At 43.4% G+C, this 17164-nt stretch overlaps 1 protein-coding gene across 1 annotated transcript; it reads left to right on the top strand.

Moving 5' to 3' along the window:
* The first annotated feature begins 8541 nt into the window (after window positions 1–8541).
* On the top strand, window positions 8542–16333 carry LOC146816594 (interleukin-17F-like). Its single transcript, XM_085609137.1, has 3 exons — window positions 8542–8568; window positions 11524–11786; window positions 16120–16333. The coding sequence occupies exons 1-3, from the start codon at window positions 8542–8544 to the stop codon at window positions 16331–16333; spliced, it is 504 nt and encodes a 167-aa protein (XP_085465263.1).
* Window positions 16334–17164: the final 831 nt, after the last annotated feature.

Genomic DNA, 17164 nt, shown 5'->3' with positions numbered 1-17164 from the left:
GCCTGAAGCCCGTGATATGTATGGTAGATGGGCAAGGATGTAGTGTAAATATTGTACTGGGTCTTTTACGCTTTGCTCGATAAATGCCTCTGTAGCAGATGGCTCAGCGCTGCTCAATTTCTTAGCAATAGAGCTGCCAACTTGGCCTGCCCTGTATATAGTGTGTGGGGACTTTAATCTGAATGGCTCTAGAGGAGGGCAAGGAGAAAAGACAGGGCATTATACAGGACACAAACCATAGTCTTAGATCCTTCAAGCATCTCGTAAAAGAAATAGGGTTAGTAGATATCTGGGTCTAATTGAAATTGCCTGATACTGGGTATACTTAATACTCACCCCCATGGCACCTTTGCAAGATTGGATAATTTTTGGATATGCCTTCACTGGTTAGGGGCTCCCAGGTAGAGCTCTTTCCAAGACTAATGTCGGACCATAAACTTCTTGTCCTAGAGTTCCTCTTGAGGGACTGGGAAGGGTGCCCTGAAGATGGACCTTTGAGAAGAGTCTCTTGTTTGATCCGGAATATGTTAGACACTTGAAGGGGTGGATTCTAAAAAAAGTTTAACGCAATAAAGGTAGTGCTTTTGATAATAAGGTAGGAGAGAAGGAGACTGAGGGGCATGCCCCATCAATAGTTGAGTTAGCAATTGGAACTGCTGCTTAGGGATGCCCATTGAACATCTTTGAGCTGAGCTATTATAAAAAAAACACGGTTCAAGACTCTGATAGCAGCGTTCAGAAGCTGCTTCGAAATTTGGAAGAAACTGGGACTAGGCAGGTATAGTTGGTATATTCCTATGTACCGGTATAGTTAATTACCCCAAATATTCCACAATGGTTGTTTATCCGTCGTGGAAACGAGCTGGCCTGGGAAGGATAGGAGGCCTGCTCTCTGGAAATAATATGGCATCATTTAAGAGATCCGGGCTAGATTCAACATTGGGGCTCAAGATCTTTTTTTAATATTGGTAACTTAAGGATTTTCTGTTAAGAAAGGTGGGGGGTTAGCAGGCTTCTCCAGGATAACCCTGCTGGAGGTTTGAACAAGGGGAACCAACTACTCAATATCACAAATATATGGGTGCCACATGGAGAGGATGCCTGACGACCTGTAAAAACATGATATCAAATGGCACGGGAGATTAGACAGACATAAGTCTTGTTTCTTAGAATCTTTACATCTGGAAGGGTCAACTTTATGCTCATCCAATGTACAAACGCAACATTATAAAAAATGTATGATTTATATATTACCCCTGCTAAAATATCTAAATGGGGTGGGTTATGCTGCCCTCGTTGTCAGAAACCAAGTGCAGACTTGGTCCATATGTTTTGTTTGTGCTCCCACCTAAATATATTGAGGTCAGAAATTGCACTATTCCTAAGGGAAATCCTTGATGAGTAGATGTGTCAATCCTAGGGACGGGGGTCGAGCTAATTTTTATCGCAATTGCAGTTTTTGGGCTGTGTGTAGCCTCTGCTTGGTTGGATCCCTTACCTCCTACATTCCAGCAATGGAAGGGGTGCTTTTTATATATTCATAACTTGGAAAAGGGAAAAAAGGAGGAAACAAAAAGGGAAAATAGCGAAAGGGGAAGAAAGCAAAACTAAAAGGGAGGTGGCAATGGGGGCCTCTCTCGGACTGGGTGTCGTCCTATCATTAAAAGGTTCATTGCTTGACTGCAAGTGGAAGGGAAGGAAGGCTGGTTGTTCGGGTGACCCAGGGGTTTAATCTTATAGAATAGTATTGTATGGCTGGGACTTTTTGTATTGTTTTCTTTTGATGAATATGTGATCTGTGATGAATTTCTATTAAACCCAATTGTTAGATATATTACTATTTATTGTATTTATATAGACTTGCTGCTTTAGTTTTGTTCAAGTTCTGTTAGAGTTTTGGGTGGGGAAAAACTGGGGAAAAGCTCAATAAAAATTTATTTAAAAAAAAGGAACATCACATAGGTGTCATCTGTGACAGATCTATTGGCTTTGTCCATATTTTTTTTGCCATGTTGTAAGCAGCTCGGCTGCTACCGGACTGGGGTAGTGGGGCGGGGGGTGGATGGAATGAAAAAAAAAGATAAAAGGACTTACCTTTAATGGATGGCTGCCACCTCTCCTCCGTCATCTTCATCTTCCTTCTTCCTGCAGTCCCGGCCGGCAGCAGAAAGCACCCGAGCACACAGGTTCCCCTAAGCCAATCACAATGCTGCAACGTAGCGGTGTGATTGGTCTTAGCACTGTGGTTTAGCGCTCAGATGGGGACAGGGAGCCTGTGCATGTTCTTCACCAGGCTGTGTAATGCAGCCTGGTGGGGATGATGCAAAGTGTGCATGAACTGTTTGGCCGGCCCAAGAGGGCCAGCCAAACAATTCATGCGAACTTAGGGAGTGCAAACCACTCCTCGCCGGCTCTGGCCAGCCCCGCCCGCCACTGACTGCAACAGGAAAAATAAAATGATAATAACAATGCGTTATTATCATTTTATTTTTCCTTTTGAGCAGTGGGGCGACACTCCTCCGCCTTTGCGGAGGAGCCTCTACTATCTGAATCATGCCTGAAATTTTTAAAAAGCACTATGACACAGCCAGCGCTGGTCGTGTCATTATGCATTTTTTGTTGGGATGTGGGGTGTGCGGGGGCCCACATCGAGCGAGGGCTGTGGGGGGCAAGACTGACAATGGACTGGGTGGGGGAAAAGTGCTATGATATCACTACGTTACAATACTTTTTTTTCTTTGTTGACGCGGGACGGCAGGCCAGCAGGCAACAAGTGGGAAAGGTGAGTTAGGGGACAACACTGGCAAAGGACGGTGGGAGGGAGGAGCCAGGGGCAACACAGACAACGAGAGTGAGATGGAGGGGATGGGCACAAGCTCAGTAACAGCAGAAGATGGGAGGGAGGGAGGGGCTGGGACATGAAACAACATGGACATTATTGGAAGGAGGAAGGGCGAGTTGGGGCAAGCACACACATCAGGAGAGGGGGTGCAGGTGAGGCATGCAAAAACATGGACATCAACGTAAGAAGGGAGAGTGGGTGGGGGCAAGCAACTGGATAAGGGAGGGACACAGAGGGGCAGAAGTATACAAGGGGGGGGTAGCTGTAAAAACCACATTCTAGTGGAGTGCTCCTAGCGAAAGAAAAACATAGCACCTAAATAAAAGAGCAGTGGAAGGATAAAAGTACTCCGTCTACGTGTTTCAGGTGAGGGACAAACACACAATGAGGAAGGAAGCCTTAGGCAGTTGACAAGCAGCAAGTCAACGAGAATAACAATGAAGCCATCCAGTGGTAAGTAATGGACAGCTTCAGGCCCACTTATAGAAGACAAATGTCTAAAGGAGACAGCTCATGTCTAAAAGAGATAGCTCTAGGTGAGACCTGAGAGAAGGCATGTCAAGTCAGATGTGGAAAGATACAAGTCAGAAAATCAGAACACAGTGAGAGTGAAATGCTCTTGGGTGGGAGCAACCAACACAAGAATAAGGAGGAAAGCCATTGAATCAAGAGCAGGCAGCTAAGGTAGACAACAAAAGAGTCCAATCATGAGCAAGAGGCTGACCCAAAGCCCACTTAAAGTACATTTTATGGATGGAAAACAGTAATTCTGGCTACAGATAGCGGTCTGTAACTATGGTAAAAGAAAATGGCACATTTTGTATCAATAAGAAATGTGAACATGTATATAACTTTCATTTCACTTTAATTCGTGAGTCTCCTGAGGCGGAAGCCGGGAGTGAATCTGCATTTTTAAATCTTTGCTGTGTGATACTCTGTGCTTTTAACCACTTACCCCGTGCACTGTAACAGCGCTTCTAGCGCTGCAACGAACACTCCATTTCGCCATCACTGAGGGCGAGGCGCCTCGGCGGACACGCCCACCTCAGCTGGCCACGCCCCCTTCTTGTCACTATAAAGTGCGCGCAGCTGGAAAGCGCGTCACTTTAATTCGTGAGTCTCCTGAGGCGGAAGCCGGGAGTGAATCTGCATTTTTTAAATCTTTGCTGTGTGATACTCTGTGCTTTTAACCACTTACCCCGTGCACTGTAACAGCGCTTCTAGCGCTGCAACGAACACTCCATTTCGCCATCACTGAGGGCGAGGCGCCTCGGCGGACACGCCCACCTCAGCTGGCCACGCCCCCTTCTTGTCACTATAAAGTGCGCGCAGCTGGAAAGCGCGTCACTTTAATTCGTGAGTCTCCTGAGGCGGAAGCCGGGAGTGAATCTGCATTTTTAAATCTTTGCTGTGTGATGCTCTGTGCTTTTAACCACTTACCCGTGCACTGTAACAGCGCTTCTAGCGCTGCAACGAACACTCCATTTCGCCATCACTGAGGGCGAGGCGCCACGGCGGACACGCCCACCTCAGCTGGCCACACCCCCATGACGCCCTCTTACACAGACATAAAAAATGTGTCTCGCTAGGAAGCGCAGCGGACGGGCGCAGCGGGCGCGCCGTCAGCGCGCCGAAGGCGCGCCAAAGGCAAGCCCGTCTGGGCCCGTCCGGGCCTGGACCGGGCCCAGGGCCAGTCCCCCTGCCCCCTTCACTAGCCCCATCCGCACGTGTTGGACCAATACCCAACTTCACCTACTTAATCCTCGCCCTTGCTTGACCAGCACTCGCTGCATCCCAAACCACCTGGAGTCCGCTCATTTCCACTGCCCGCAATGCAATTTCAATCTTCCGCCCTACCAACCTTGTCTCTCTTCACGTCCCCCGTCACAGTTACCCTTCTCTAATCAGCGCACCCTGAAAGCTGGTTTGATCAATTGCCGATCTCTTACCCGGCATGCCAATGACATCTGGATGTCCATCTCTTCAGATGAGTGGGATATTCTTTTCCTCACAGAATCCTGTATCACAGACTCCTCTTCTCCGGATATCTATCTGGCTATTCCCCCTGGATATGATATAAAATGCTTGAACCGGGCTGGCGGTAAGTCTGGAGGCGGTCTAGCCGTCATTTTCAAATCCCTTTTCCAGTTGACTTTTACCAAACTGACCAATATTGGTATAATTGAAGCCATGTACTTCTCCATATCTGTCTCTGCGGCAGTTATCCTGGCTGGCACATTAGTTTACAACCTCCCCCCCGCCACTTCCCCTTCTCTCACTGCCCTCTTTCACCAACTGGCTGACTTATCTCTTAAACACCAATATTTCATTGTCCTGGGCGATTTTAACCTCCACGTAGACAACCCGCTCTGCGTGAAGGCTAACAATCTGTTGGAAACTATGGATAGCCTGAATCTCAAACAATTAGTCGTAGGTCCCACTCATGTGGCTGGTCACACCCTGGACCTCATATTCGCCAATTTCTCGAATATCACTGTCCTCCCACCCCTCCCTCTCACCTGGACTGACCATTACCTCATCCCCTTCTCTCTTGCCCTCGGACGAAAAACTGGCCCTATGGCCCCAAGGAAGGAGTTGGGAAGAAAGTGGCACAAGGTTACATGTGCTACCCTGGACCCGGTATTCCATTTTCAGACAGAGTACCTCTCCTCGGACATAGATGAAAATGTTTCTAGGCTGAATGCTGCCCTCGTCAATGCGATTGATTCTATCGCCCCCCAGAAAATCATCACCTCCACTAGATCGCGACCCTCTGCTCCCTGGTTTTCTACCCCCCTCCGTGAGGAGAAAAGCAGATGTAAAGCTCTCGAACGTAAGTGGAGACTAAACTACGACCTCGAAGCCAAACTCTTATATAGATCTGCCCTGAAAAAATTCCTTAAACAAAAAAAAAGCGCTATGAAAGATCACTTTGCCTCTCAAATTACTAAGGCCAAAAACTCATCTAAAACCCTCTTTAGCATCGTTAAGGATTTTATTAACCCTCCGGCCAGGGCTCCTCAGAACACCGCGAGTCAGGCTCTTTGCGAGGGACTCTCAGACTACTTCCTCGAAAAGATTAATAAACTTCGTGTCTCCTTCCCCACAGGGCTTGTCCCCATGCCTTCCCCCACAAGTTCCCCAGAATCACCGTCCTTTCTTTCATTTAACAAACTTAACCAGGATGATGCTATCAGGCTACTCATCCACTGCAAATCCGGCGCCCCCTCCGATCCTGTCCCCGCAAAAATCATGGGAGAACTGGCGCCTTCACTTGCCTGCCCCTTCCTCTCCATCTGGAATGCCTCCCTCCACCATGGCTTCTTCCCTACCTCCTGGAAGGAGGCCTTGGTGATCCCCATCCTAAAAAAAGCGGACGCAGATCCCACTGTTTTTGCTAACTACCGCCCCATCTCCCTTCTCCCTAAACCCGCTAAAGTCCTGGAAAAAGCCGTGCAGCTGCAACTTACGGAATATCTAGAAAACCACTCTCTGCTGCATGGATCACAATCCGGTTTCAGAGCCGGATTCAGCACTGAGACGGCCCTGCTGGAAGTTTCCGAAACAATTCGAGAATGCGTGGACAGGGGCGAGGAGGCCATGCTGGTCCTCCTCGACCTGTCCGCAGCTTTCGATACGGTCTCCCACCCTATCCTCCTTGACCGACTTAAGCAGATAGGCATTGGTGGCACTGCCTTCAGCTGGATCGAGTCCTTCCTCTCGACTAGAAGTCAGAGGGTATTGTTGCGTCCCTTCAAGTCTGAGAAAAAACCCCTGTCATGCGGGGTGCCACAAGGCTCTGCCCTCAGCCCCCTGTTCTTCAACGTCTATCTTGCCCCCTTGGCCGACGTTGTGGAGTCCTACGGAGTCAGGGTGGTCTCTTACGCTGACGACACACAGTTGGTGTTTTCTTTTAGGGACCACTCGGACTCCGCATTCGCCAACTTTCGCCAATGCCTCAACGACATCAGTATCTGGATGACCGCGAATCACCTCAGACTGAATGCAGACAAAACGGAGGTACTGTTTTTTAATCAGAGAGCCTCCATCCCCTCCTTCTGGTGGTGGCCCACGGTGCTTGATCCCGCCCCGTCCCCTGTTCACTCGGCTCGGAACCTGGGTTTCCAGTTTGATGACTCCTTGTCTTGCAAAACTCAGGTTAATAAAGTCACCTCTGCCTGCTTCCTGAAGTTGCGCATGATCAGAAAAATTCTCCCATATCTCCCCCTGGATTCCCGCCGTACAGTTACCCAAGCCCTCATCACGTCCCACTTGGACTATGCCAACAGCCTCTATGCTGGTGCCCCCCAGTACTTGGTAGGCCGGCTGCAGATTGTCCAGAATGCTGCAGCCAGACTGATTGGTAACATCCCGTACCGCCAATCTGTCTCTGCTTACCGGAGGGAACTCCACTGGCTTCCAGTGGCTAGCCGCATCCAGTTCAAGGTCCTCACTCTCACCTACCGAGCCGTAAACGACCGCGGACCTAACTACCTGAAAAAACGTGCCTCGATATCCCGCTCCACCAGATCCCTGAGATCCAATGACCTTCGCCTCCTGATCTCGCCCCGTTTTAGATTATCTAGAATGGGTGGCAGAGGGTTCAGTGTCATTGCTGCCAAACTATGGAACTCCCTACCAATCGAGCTGAGATTCTGTCCCTCTGAATCCATTTTCCGAGCCAAACTCAAAACCTGGCTCTTCTCCGGACTTTGAGTCACTCTACTGCTTCGCCTGCTCTTTACTCCCTACTTTCCCTTGGAGGCTCAGGATTTTAGCGCCGGGACACCCCTTCGGGGGTAGCTGCGCGCTCTATAAACTACATAAAATAAATAAATAAATTTGTTTAAAAACAATAATGCAACAGAAATTATGTTATCAAAATGAAACAAATATTGGTGGCTTTAATGGGTCTGACTTTCCGACAGCTACACTTTCTAGCCAGACCTAAAAGATTCTTAATTAATTCAACTGAACACAATGAAATTCTATAGTATAGCTAGCTGTTAAAAGGAACAATAAAGCTATTGTTAAGGTAATGAGACTCAGATTGTGTGATCAATAAAGTGTAAATGTGAGACTCAGTTGAAACTGCAGACAGTGAAACTGAATTGACTAATGAGCAAGCGATTAAAAGCACAACCCGACATTTTATAAAGATTTATATTTGAAGTGTTGGTTTAAAGAAGTAGTTACAAGGCTTGTCATTTGGACATACGCTGCAAATTATCTGCAGGCGGTGGTTACCATAACTTGAGGGGTGCAAAAGAGCGCTATTGGCAAGCATTGGATGCACAATACAAATCTAGACCAGACCAGGGGCGTTCTTCTAAGAGTAGGCATGAATCTTCTCTGCTGACATTGCTTTTTTAATTTTTCTTTCCCTTCATGTGATGGGAAATGAAACCGCATAGAGGTAAAGAGGTTAACTATCTTCTGTGATGCTTTTGGGTTATGTGGTGAGAGGCAGGTCTTTTCTTATATTCTAAAATTAAATATCTTGGTGGACGTTTATCAGTAAATTGATCAGCACAGAAATTTTTTGTCATACCATGACTGCATGTGACTTTGCTTGAGCTGTGTGTGGGAGGACACGTGGGTCCTATAAGAGGGCGCACAGCCAGGTCGGTACTATCACCGTGTCCTCCTCACAAGAGAAGCTCTTTGCCAAGAGGAGCATCACAAGAAAACAACCAACCATGAGGTTTCAGAGAGGCACGCTGATGGTGAGTGACAAGGATTGGGAGTCATTTAGAGGGAATTAGCAGGGGCAAACATCCTATAGTGTTCAAATTTATTATGGGTGATGGAAGAGAACAAGTCTTTGTACAATGTGTGTATTTTATTGATGTATTGAACTTTCGAATGGAGAGGTATGAAAGGGCAGAAATGATGACTGGGGTAGACATGGGGAGGGAATTATGGTAGCCATGTTAAAGAATCGCGGTCGCTGTGGATTTGAGCTCAGTCACAGAAAGGGGTAGAGGGGTCTACATCTGCTTCCGATGCAAAGGCAGTGCACACAGCTTATAGGGAACATTTGTACGAAAGAAGGGAGTCACAAAATATTACACAGAAACATTTTGAGGCATTCTTTAGAAATCTAAACACTTCAAAGACTGATCTTTTGGCAGTTATTGCTTTTCAAGAAACAAATATGGAAATACATAGTTGGTTGGGTGAAGTGGGAGTTCGAGCCCTCCTGGTGTCGAAGCGAACAGGAAGCCGAGCAGCCAATTTGATTTTGGAAAGTTTTTGGGGCTGGTAAGAGGCCCTTAAAGTAACACATATAAGGCATTGCCTTGCTTTGCAATACATAGCAAAAAGGGGCATCCCACGGGTGATATTTGAGTGTTATCACACTCCAACTCACAGCTTGCAATGCAAATCTCTATTTACTTAAATTGTTAGACAGGAATTTGTGCCAACGCTTCCTTGAGGCAGCCGCTAAGTAGGAGAAATCTTTTCATTTCTACTATTTCTTCAGACATTGCATGTGAGCTGCAATGTAAAGGATTGTCCAATGTGTGAAAGGTTTTAAACTTTGTCTAGGCTTAGTATTTTGTAGCAGTAGAGTCCCTTTCTAGCACTCAACCTCTGCTAGACACTACGTTTGTGCATCAGTGCTAGAGAAGAGAGCCGCAGCACCATATCTTACTGGAAATAGCTCTGTGCGGCTCTCTTACCCCTGGAGCAATGAAGCCAGTAACTTTTGTTGCTGTGCTGTCTTGCACTCCCTTTTAGTAAATCTACCCCCATGGTACTTTATCTATATTTTCGTGCTCTGGCTTGACAGCGCAGTCAAACAATTATGTTAGCATCACTAGAGCTAATCCCAGGTCTGGTGGTTAGTGAACTAATGTGTCCACTGAGGGGGTTGTGTTTGACCTCATGGTCACAGGTTCAAATCCTGTGGGGTCCACTCAGTCTTTCATCATTCTGTAGTAGATAAAATGAGTACCGTTGGGTAACAATACACCTCTGTCATTAAGCGCCAAGATACCCTTCGGTGAACATGTGCTTTACAAATGCATGTTCTGTTAGAGAGCGGCTTTGGCTTCATCCACACGTTGAGAGCCAGGAGTGTGTTTTGATTAGGCAGAAGTTGTGTAATTCCACAGAAAAGTAAGTGGCCTCTAACAGCTGTAATCATTTTATTTATCCAGATGCTTGAGCTAGAAGTTTCAGGGGCACACACATGACATTGTAATGCTATTAAACTGTCTTAAGTAACTAGGTAATTTATTATATTTTCATCTGGCAAAAATACAGATGGGAGGTGAGCGGTCATTAACCTAAATGAATGTTTAGATCAGGCTTGACAATGCAACTGTCCCTAAACCAACTGTTACCCTAAACAGTCTACAGTTCTTTGCTTCCACACAAATACATCTCCAATCCCATGCAATTTACTGGTAATGTTTCACACTACCATACACCGTTCCTTTAAAGCCAGACCTGTTGGCATTGCTAATGCTTGTTTACTATGTTGAATTCTGAAATCAACAAGGTTACAGTGTTGGTTTCGTTATATTGTGCACACATAGGTGCACAAACATTTGGATTAGTTTTCCAAAATGCAAATCCTGATTTACTGAATTTACTAAGAGAAATTCACATACTCATGCGTAGAAGTACTCCAACTTGGTGGACTTGTCGCGTGGGTAAGTCTGCCATCAGCAAGAGGAGGGAAGGGGTGATAGTGGGGGCTAGGGATTGATAGACATGGAGGCTCTTGAGAAGATCCTCAAAGGTGGAACTTTGTGGTCATTCACAAAAGTTTTCCATCCCGTCTTCCACTTCTCAAGCTCCTGGAATACTACCCCTGCAAAAAGTCTGGATAGGTGCTTGCCAAGGTGGGAAGGGGCTAAAACATACTTGTATTAAATGGGCCAGTAAGGTAAAGGGGGTTCAGTGGAGGAAAATGAGTTTCACTACAGGAGAAAAAGAAAATAATTTACATATGCACATTTCCTGTACAGGTACTCGTATGCTAAAGAGTGATGTAATGCGGTAACAGTCCTCACAGAAATCTGCAGCTTTTCATGGTTTATTTGCCTACTTCAAAGATATGAGGAATGTTACAAGGAACAAATGTACGACTTTTAAAAAGATGATTGTAAATAAGTCTTGTGCTCGCTTGTCAAATAAGAAAGTGGTAACATTGTCAAAACCGAAACCACTTAGACCGTTTTTCCTCATGTTTTTAACCTCAGTAACCCCCTTCTTCCGCCTGTGTTTGACATTGAACTGCAAAATGTTTTATGGTTCTCTGCATATTTTTATTTACTCGTTCTTCCTTTTACATTTTCATTGCGTACCTGCATCTGTATTTTACAATTATAGAATAAATGATTATTTGATAATAAGAAATATAAATATATGTATATAAGCAAATCTACTGCTTATATGTGAGTTCCTTTCTTAAAACAATGCACAAATTACCAACTATCCAGTGAGTTGTAAGGTATTACTAGTAATATCCATATAGTGGAGTAAGTGATTATTAGAATGGAGATGCGCAGTGTTACCCGTTATGTCTCCTGCTCTCTGACCACAGCACATATAGTACATAGAGACATTAAGTAATGGCGTTAAGTTTTCATCGCTTGCTAGAACCACACGTGTAAATGTTCACAACACCTTGACTTATATTTTCCCAACCTCATTTCTTTCTGAAGACATTGGCCCTTCTAGTCGTGGTGGTGGTGGCCCACGCGGCATCGGCAGAAACCAGAACAGGACGCCTGAGGAAGGGCAGAAGTCCCCGTGTCGGAGTTATCGCAAAAACACTAGGCCTGCAGGCTCACGAGGAAAAGGAGAAATGTCCCACACGCAAGTCTGACGCGTACTTCCAAGTGAGGGTCAGCTCGACAGTGCCTGTGCATCAATCGGAACTCATGGGGGATATTAGAAACCGCTCGCTCTGCCCATGGACTTACAGGTGAGTTTAGTCCACAACGTATTCCTTTTTAACAAATGATCCCTTGTTTCTGAAGCATAAATTGGGCGTTATATGAAAATTCCTTGCCCATCACCTAGAAACCATAATCATGTATACATTATCAAGAAAACAATAATCAGTAATTTTGGGGGTGGTAGATAAGGTGAACCAGATGTGACCTACAGAGTGTATATGAGCAAGACTTAGAACCCTCCCTCCGAAATACAAGGATCCAAGGTGGCAGAGATTATAAAAGAAAACTTGTGGTGATTGCTTCTTGGGAATGGGGTAGTGATAATGCATTTCTTTGGTTGTACATAGATACCTAAATTGAATGTCAATTAATGACATGGACAATATTCTTCTTCTAGGTGGTTTGGGGATCTAGTCAATTGCAAACTTACTTCAGATTTCATATATATTAATATTTAAATATGAATATTATTTTCTTCAGGATTATTTTGTTATGTATATTTTGTTTCCTCCACCACAGTAAAATTATATCAAAGTCTTACTTTGTGAACTCTGCATACAAATTGTAATTCCTTTTTTTACATATTTCCCCACTCCCCAAATCAGGTTCTTAAATCATATTTTTATTTGTGATAAATCTAACATTACTACAGTAGACGACCATGCCCACGTGTAACATACTTACTATCTCTCTCATTATAAACTGGTTAACAGCCATTACAACGTGGCTGTTACCAGGCATTACCATTAAAACGCGGCCATTAAAATACAGGAACCATTACCACACATAACCATTACCACGCATGACTTTACAATGCATATGCCTTCATTGTAAAGGCATGAATGGTAAAGGAATATGCGTTTTAAATGTAAGTATTAGCTAAGTATATATTTTGGATTTAGGATGGATATGAGTTTTTGATTAGCAAAGGTAATGTTAGGCTTTAGGGTGGGTTTGTATTTTTGGGTGGCAAGGTTAATTTTAGGGTTTAGAGTGGGTATGATTTTTTTGGGTGGCAAGAGTAATTTTAGTGTTTGGGGTGAGGATGGGTTTTTGTGTGGCAAAGATAATTTTAGGTTTTAGGGTGCATATGAGTTTTTGGGTGAGAAGGGTAATTTTAGGGTTAAGTGTGGGTATGAGTTTTTGGATGACAAGGGTAATTTTAGATTTTTTTACCATGCATATGCCTTTACCAGGCAAGTCTTTAACACTTTAACACTAAAATGCCAGTATTTTACAGGAAAATAGAAACTCTTTAAATATATATATATAGGGTTTAGGCTTACCTGTAAAATACTTATTTATACTAATGAAACCTTTACCATGCATATGCCTTTACCATTCATGCTTTACAATAAAATTCATTGTAAAGGCATGCCTGGTAACGGTTATGCGTGGTAATAGCATTGTATTTTTGGGTGGCAAGGTTAAGTTTAGGGTTTGGGGTGAGGATGGGTTTTTGTGTGGCAAAGATAATTTTAGGTTTTAGGGTGCATATGAGTTTTTGGGTGAGAAGGGTAATTTTAGTTTTAAGTGTGGGTATGAGTTTTTGGGTGGCAAGGGTAATTTTAGGGTGTGTATGGGTTTTTGGGTGCCAAGGTTATTTTTAGAGTTTAGGGTGGGTATGGGTTTTTGGGTGGTAAGGTTAATTTTAGGGTTTAGTGTGGGTATGAGTTGAAGGGTTGTGGGGTTTCAAGGATATATACTATATATATATATATATCACTGAAAAAACCATAGGTTTCACACACGTTATAGTTACGAATTAGCATTTAAAAAACCTTGCAAATTCACTTTAAAAAACCATAGGTTTCACACATGTTCTAGTTAGCTGGACATTTCACTCGTAAAAAACCAATGAAATTCCCCCGTTATAGTTACTGCAGGCAACTATAACTCACGCGACCGCAATCCTCTACTGATGACGTCAGATATTACATCACTGTATTTAGACACTTATTTACCCATGTCTTCTTCCATTAATCTTTAGCTATACATATATTACAAATATTTATTTTTCAGAAAGACACATATGTCATCAGTGATGTAATATCTGACGTCATTCAAAATAGAATTTTGAGATTTCCTATGGAAACTAGGTTGTAACTATAACTATCTACTGGCGACCGCCAGTAGATAATATATATATATACACACACACACACACACACATATACATTCTTATGTATTAATGTGTCTGTAAATATATAAAAAATGCACATATATATTAATATATATATAGATATATATATATACATAAATATATATGTATAGTTATACATATATATATGTAAATCAAAAAAGTGTTTTTACCTACCTGTACATTTTTTTAACATGCATATGCCTTTACCAGGCAAGTCTTTAACACTTTAACACTAAAATGTCAGTATTTTACAGGAAAATAGAAACTCTTTAGATATATATATAGGGTTTAGGCTTACCTGTAAAATACTTATTTATACTAATGAAACCTTTACCATGCATATGCCTTTACCATTCATGCTTTACAATGAAATTCATTGTAAAGGCATGCCTGGTAACGGTTATGCGTGGTAATGGCATTCGAGTAGTAACGGCCGCGTTGTAACAGCATCTGTTACAACGGAGTGCGTGGTTCTGTCATACATCCATATAAACTTATCTTTCCTATTCTAAACTATCCAGGTGGCCCTTCTGATAGATCAGTCTCTCTGCTTGTGAACTATAAAAGCAGGGCCACTGACTGGTCAGAGGACTGATATCAGAAGAGCATTATCTGTTAGGGAAGGACAGCTGCCCTGGTTTCCGGTCTTGCAGTCCTTAAAGATATTTAACACTACTTAGAGGATTGTAATTTGATTGTAATTTGAAATTAAAGTGGAATGGGGATCACAGATAGAATGGTAACGCAGTCTCCTTTGGAGTCTATATAAGCAGTGGTTCTGTTAGCAAAGGTCAATGAAGTGTGAGCTGCAATGATTTGTCAAGGCTATAATCCAAGTGACATAAAACAATTGTTAAAATTGTGCTATCATACAATTTCATCCTTCCGCTGTTAAGGTACCGATAAGTGGCAATTTGTTTGGCATTAAGAATATCATGTACAAAAGGTAACGTTTCACTTAATTTGAGGTACTGTCCCTCCTCTCTGTAAACGATCGATAATTGCAACATTTACAGTGAGTTGGCCCATGTCATCATGGTGTGCAGGTGCTAATTATTTTGCAGCTGAGTTGAGCCTGCAGATGTGTTGGTTCTCCTTCAGGATTGCGTTGGACAATGTACTAAGCTTTTTAAAGAACATGAAAGCCTTGAACAGAATTTTCACACTATACTAGTATTGAACAAAATGGCTGCAACCACTTTAAAAATGAAATAAATAAAAAAGAATACCTTCAATTAGAGTTAGTAATCCCATTTTAAGCAGGCACGTTTTGATGGTGGTGGCAACTAAACTTTTGCTGGAGAACCTGTAGTTCTTCTACAGCTGACAACAGAAAATGAGCTATCTTTTAGCATGCTGTTAGACAATGGGCTGAAGTTTCATCCTAAATTGACGCTCGAGGAGAAGCCAGTGCATGCTAGTCTCTTTTTAAGTTGCTTTTTTAACACTGTTCTCAAGCACTCTATCCAAATATTGCATTCAAACTAGTGCCTTTACGGGTCTTGGTTAGCCTTGAGTGCTGCACAGGAAAGCTCACAAACTCACTTCTTAGCTTGTCAGTTTGCTTTGTGACCTGGGTAGTCTTAGAATCAGATAGGGTACAATGCATGTAAGACTCGCAGTGCACGGTCATGGTTCTGAAGAACCCACCTTCTTCCTCTGGGTGCCTGTGAAAGCGTGGTGCGCAACTGCAGAACACCAAAAACTATGCATGTGAGTCCCACTTAACTGCCACAGTCTGGGGGATTTCTTTCTTCGACTCGTAAAATTATGATAAATTGTTTAATGAGCAGTTATGGGTCCCAAACATACTTTATCAAGAACAATGTATCCAATTCTTTTCATGCCCCTGTCTTCCATCCTTCCTAATGGCCCAAATACCCTCATCATTCTTCTCCACTACCTTGTCCACCATTACCACCACCACTAGCCTCACGCTCAGCCTCTGCACTTTCTGTAGCCATTCTGCTGTGAGACTCTAAAATGTGCCCTATGCAGAGCATATTTGGTAAGGTGCTGGCAAGTCGTCAGTGGCTAAGCTTTGCTGTCCCACTTTTTTTTATAGAAGCATGTTCTTAGAGATAGAGTAGCCCCCCACTCATTCTTGCTTCATTTCAGTTTGTAGTCCTGCGCTATTTTCTTCTTTGAATATGGTAACAGGTGTTGGTGAAGGATGGTCCACAAACTGCACTAATGCCTTGATTGTTTATTTACAGGTCAGACATAGACAACCAGAGGTACCCTATGCATGTATCTCAGGCCGTATGCGCTGATAGCTGCGGAGGCTTCGATTTGAACCCAGTCGAAATCAAGCACCAGATCTTGGTCCTGCGGAAAGAACCGAAAAGCTGCACCTTTACACTGGAAACAATGACCGTTGTAGTGGGATGCACCTGCGTCACGCACAACAGCATAACGATGGACCGCTAAGTTGTCAGTCTCATTAAAATTATGTTCTCAAAAGTGTAGGAAGTGAGCGAAGAACAATGGCCAATAAAAGCTGCAGGAATAGTGCAAGCATTGGGGGTGGGGTGGATGGGGGGATTCCAATATGCTTCATAAAAATTGGAGACACAGAAAAAATTGATGTTTGTTATATCAGCTTTAATATACGGGTGGGTTTGGAGGCCTGAATCAAAAATCATTAGCGTTTAGATGAAAGGAAATTGACACAAATAGTAATGTAAAAACAACAACCCCACATCTTGCAGCAGGAAGCAACACATAATGATTCAGTTTTTTGTTTATTTCAAGCATTGACAAGCCAGGAAAGAAACCTGTATCAATAATGTCATCTCTGGGCTCTGGTGACTGAAATCCATTGCCCTGGGTGTGTGAGCAGCATCTCAAGATAGTGTGACAGGACTGAAACACAAATAGGCCAGTTGTGTATTTTCTCAAACAATGAACCTTGACTTCAGTGGGCAAGTATGGGCCATTTGATTTCTTGTCCTTGTGACTTTCAAATATCCAGGTCACGAACCCCTGCTATCAATCAACCTTGTGCTTTCTGTCGATTTTCTGCAGTAATGTCTCAATAAGATTGCAAAATGTGCAATAAGGCAACAGTATGTATAACTCTACGTGAAATGTTTCATTAGACATAATATGCGTTTTTGTATGTGAGCACACAGTAGTGTGATGCAGAAGTATGGCAATTTTTCAGCCAAATATTTTTCTTCATCAATTTCAAGGATGGAACTGTATTTCTGAATGATACTTCCGGCGTTTGAAACAGATATATGATATTAGAAAAATAAT

The sequence above is a fragment of the Triturus cristatus genome, chromosome 6 (genome assembly GCF_964204655.1).
Source record: "Triturus cristatus chromosome 6, aTriCri1.1, whole genome shotgun sequence".
Taxonomy (NCBI): domain Eukaryota; kingdom Metazoa; phylum Chordata; class Amphibia; order Caudata; family Salamandridae; genus Triturus; species Triturus cristatus.
This window is presented reverse-complemented; position numbering and strand designations above follow the sequence as displayed.

Bases quoted from the DNA above. Each gene is read 5' to 3' on its own strand.
- LOC146816594 (XM_085609137.1), top strand. From the start codon at position 8,542: ATGAGGTTTCAGAGAGGCACGCTGATG. The intron at 8,569-11,523 runs GTGAGTGACAAG...TTCTTTCTGAAG, and splicing joins TTCAGAGAGGCACGCTGATG to ACATTGGCCCTTCTAGTCGT. The intron at 11,787-16,119 runs GTGAGTTTAGTC...GTTTATTTACAG, and splicing joins CTCTGCCCATGGACTTACAG to GTCAGACATAGACAACCAGA.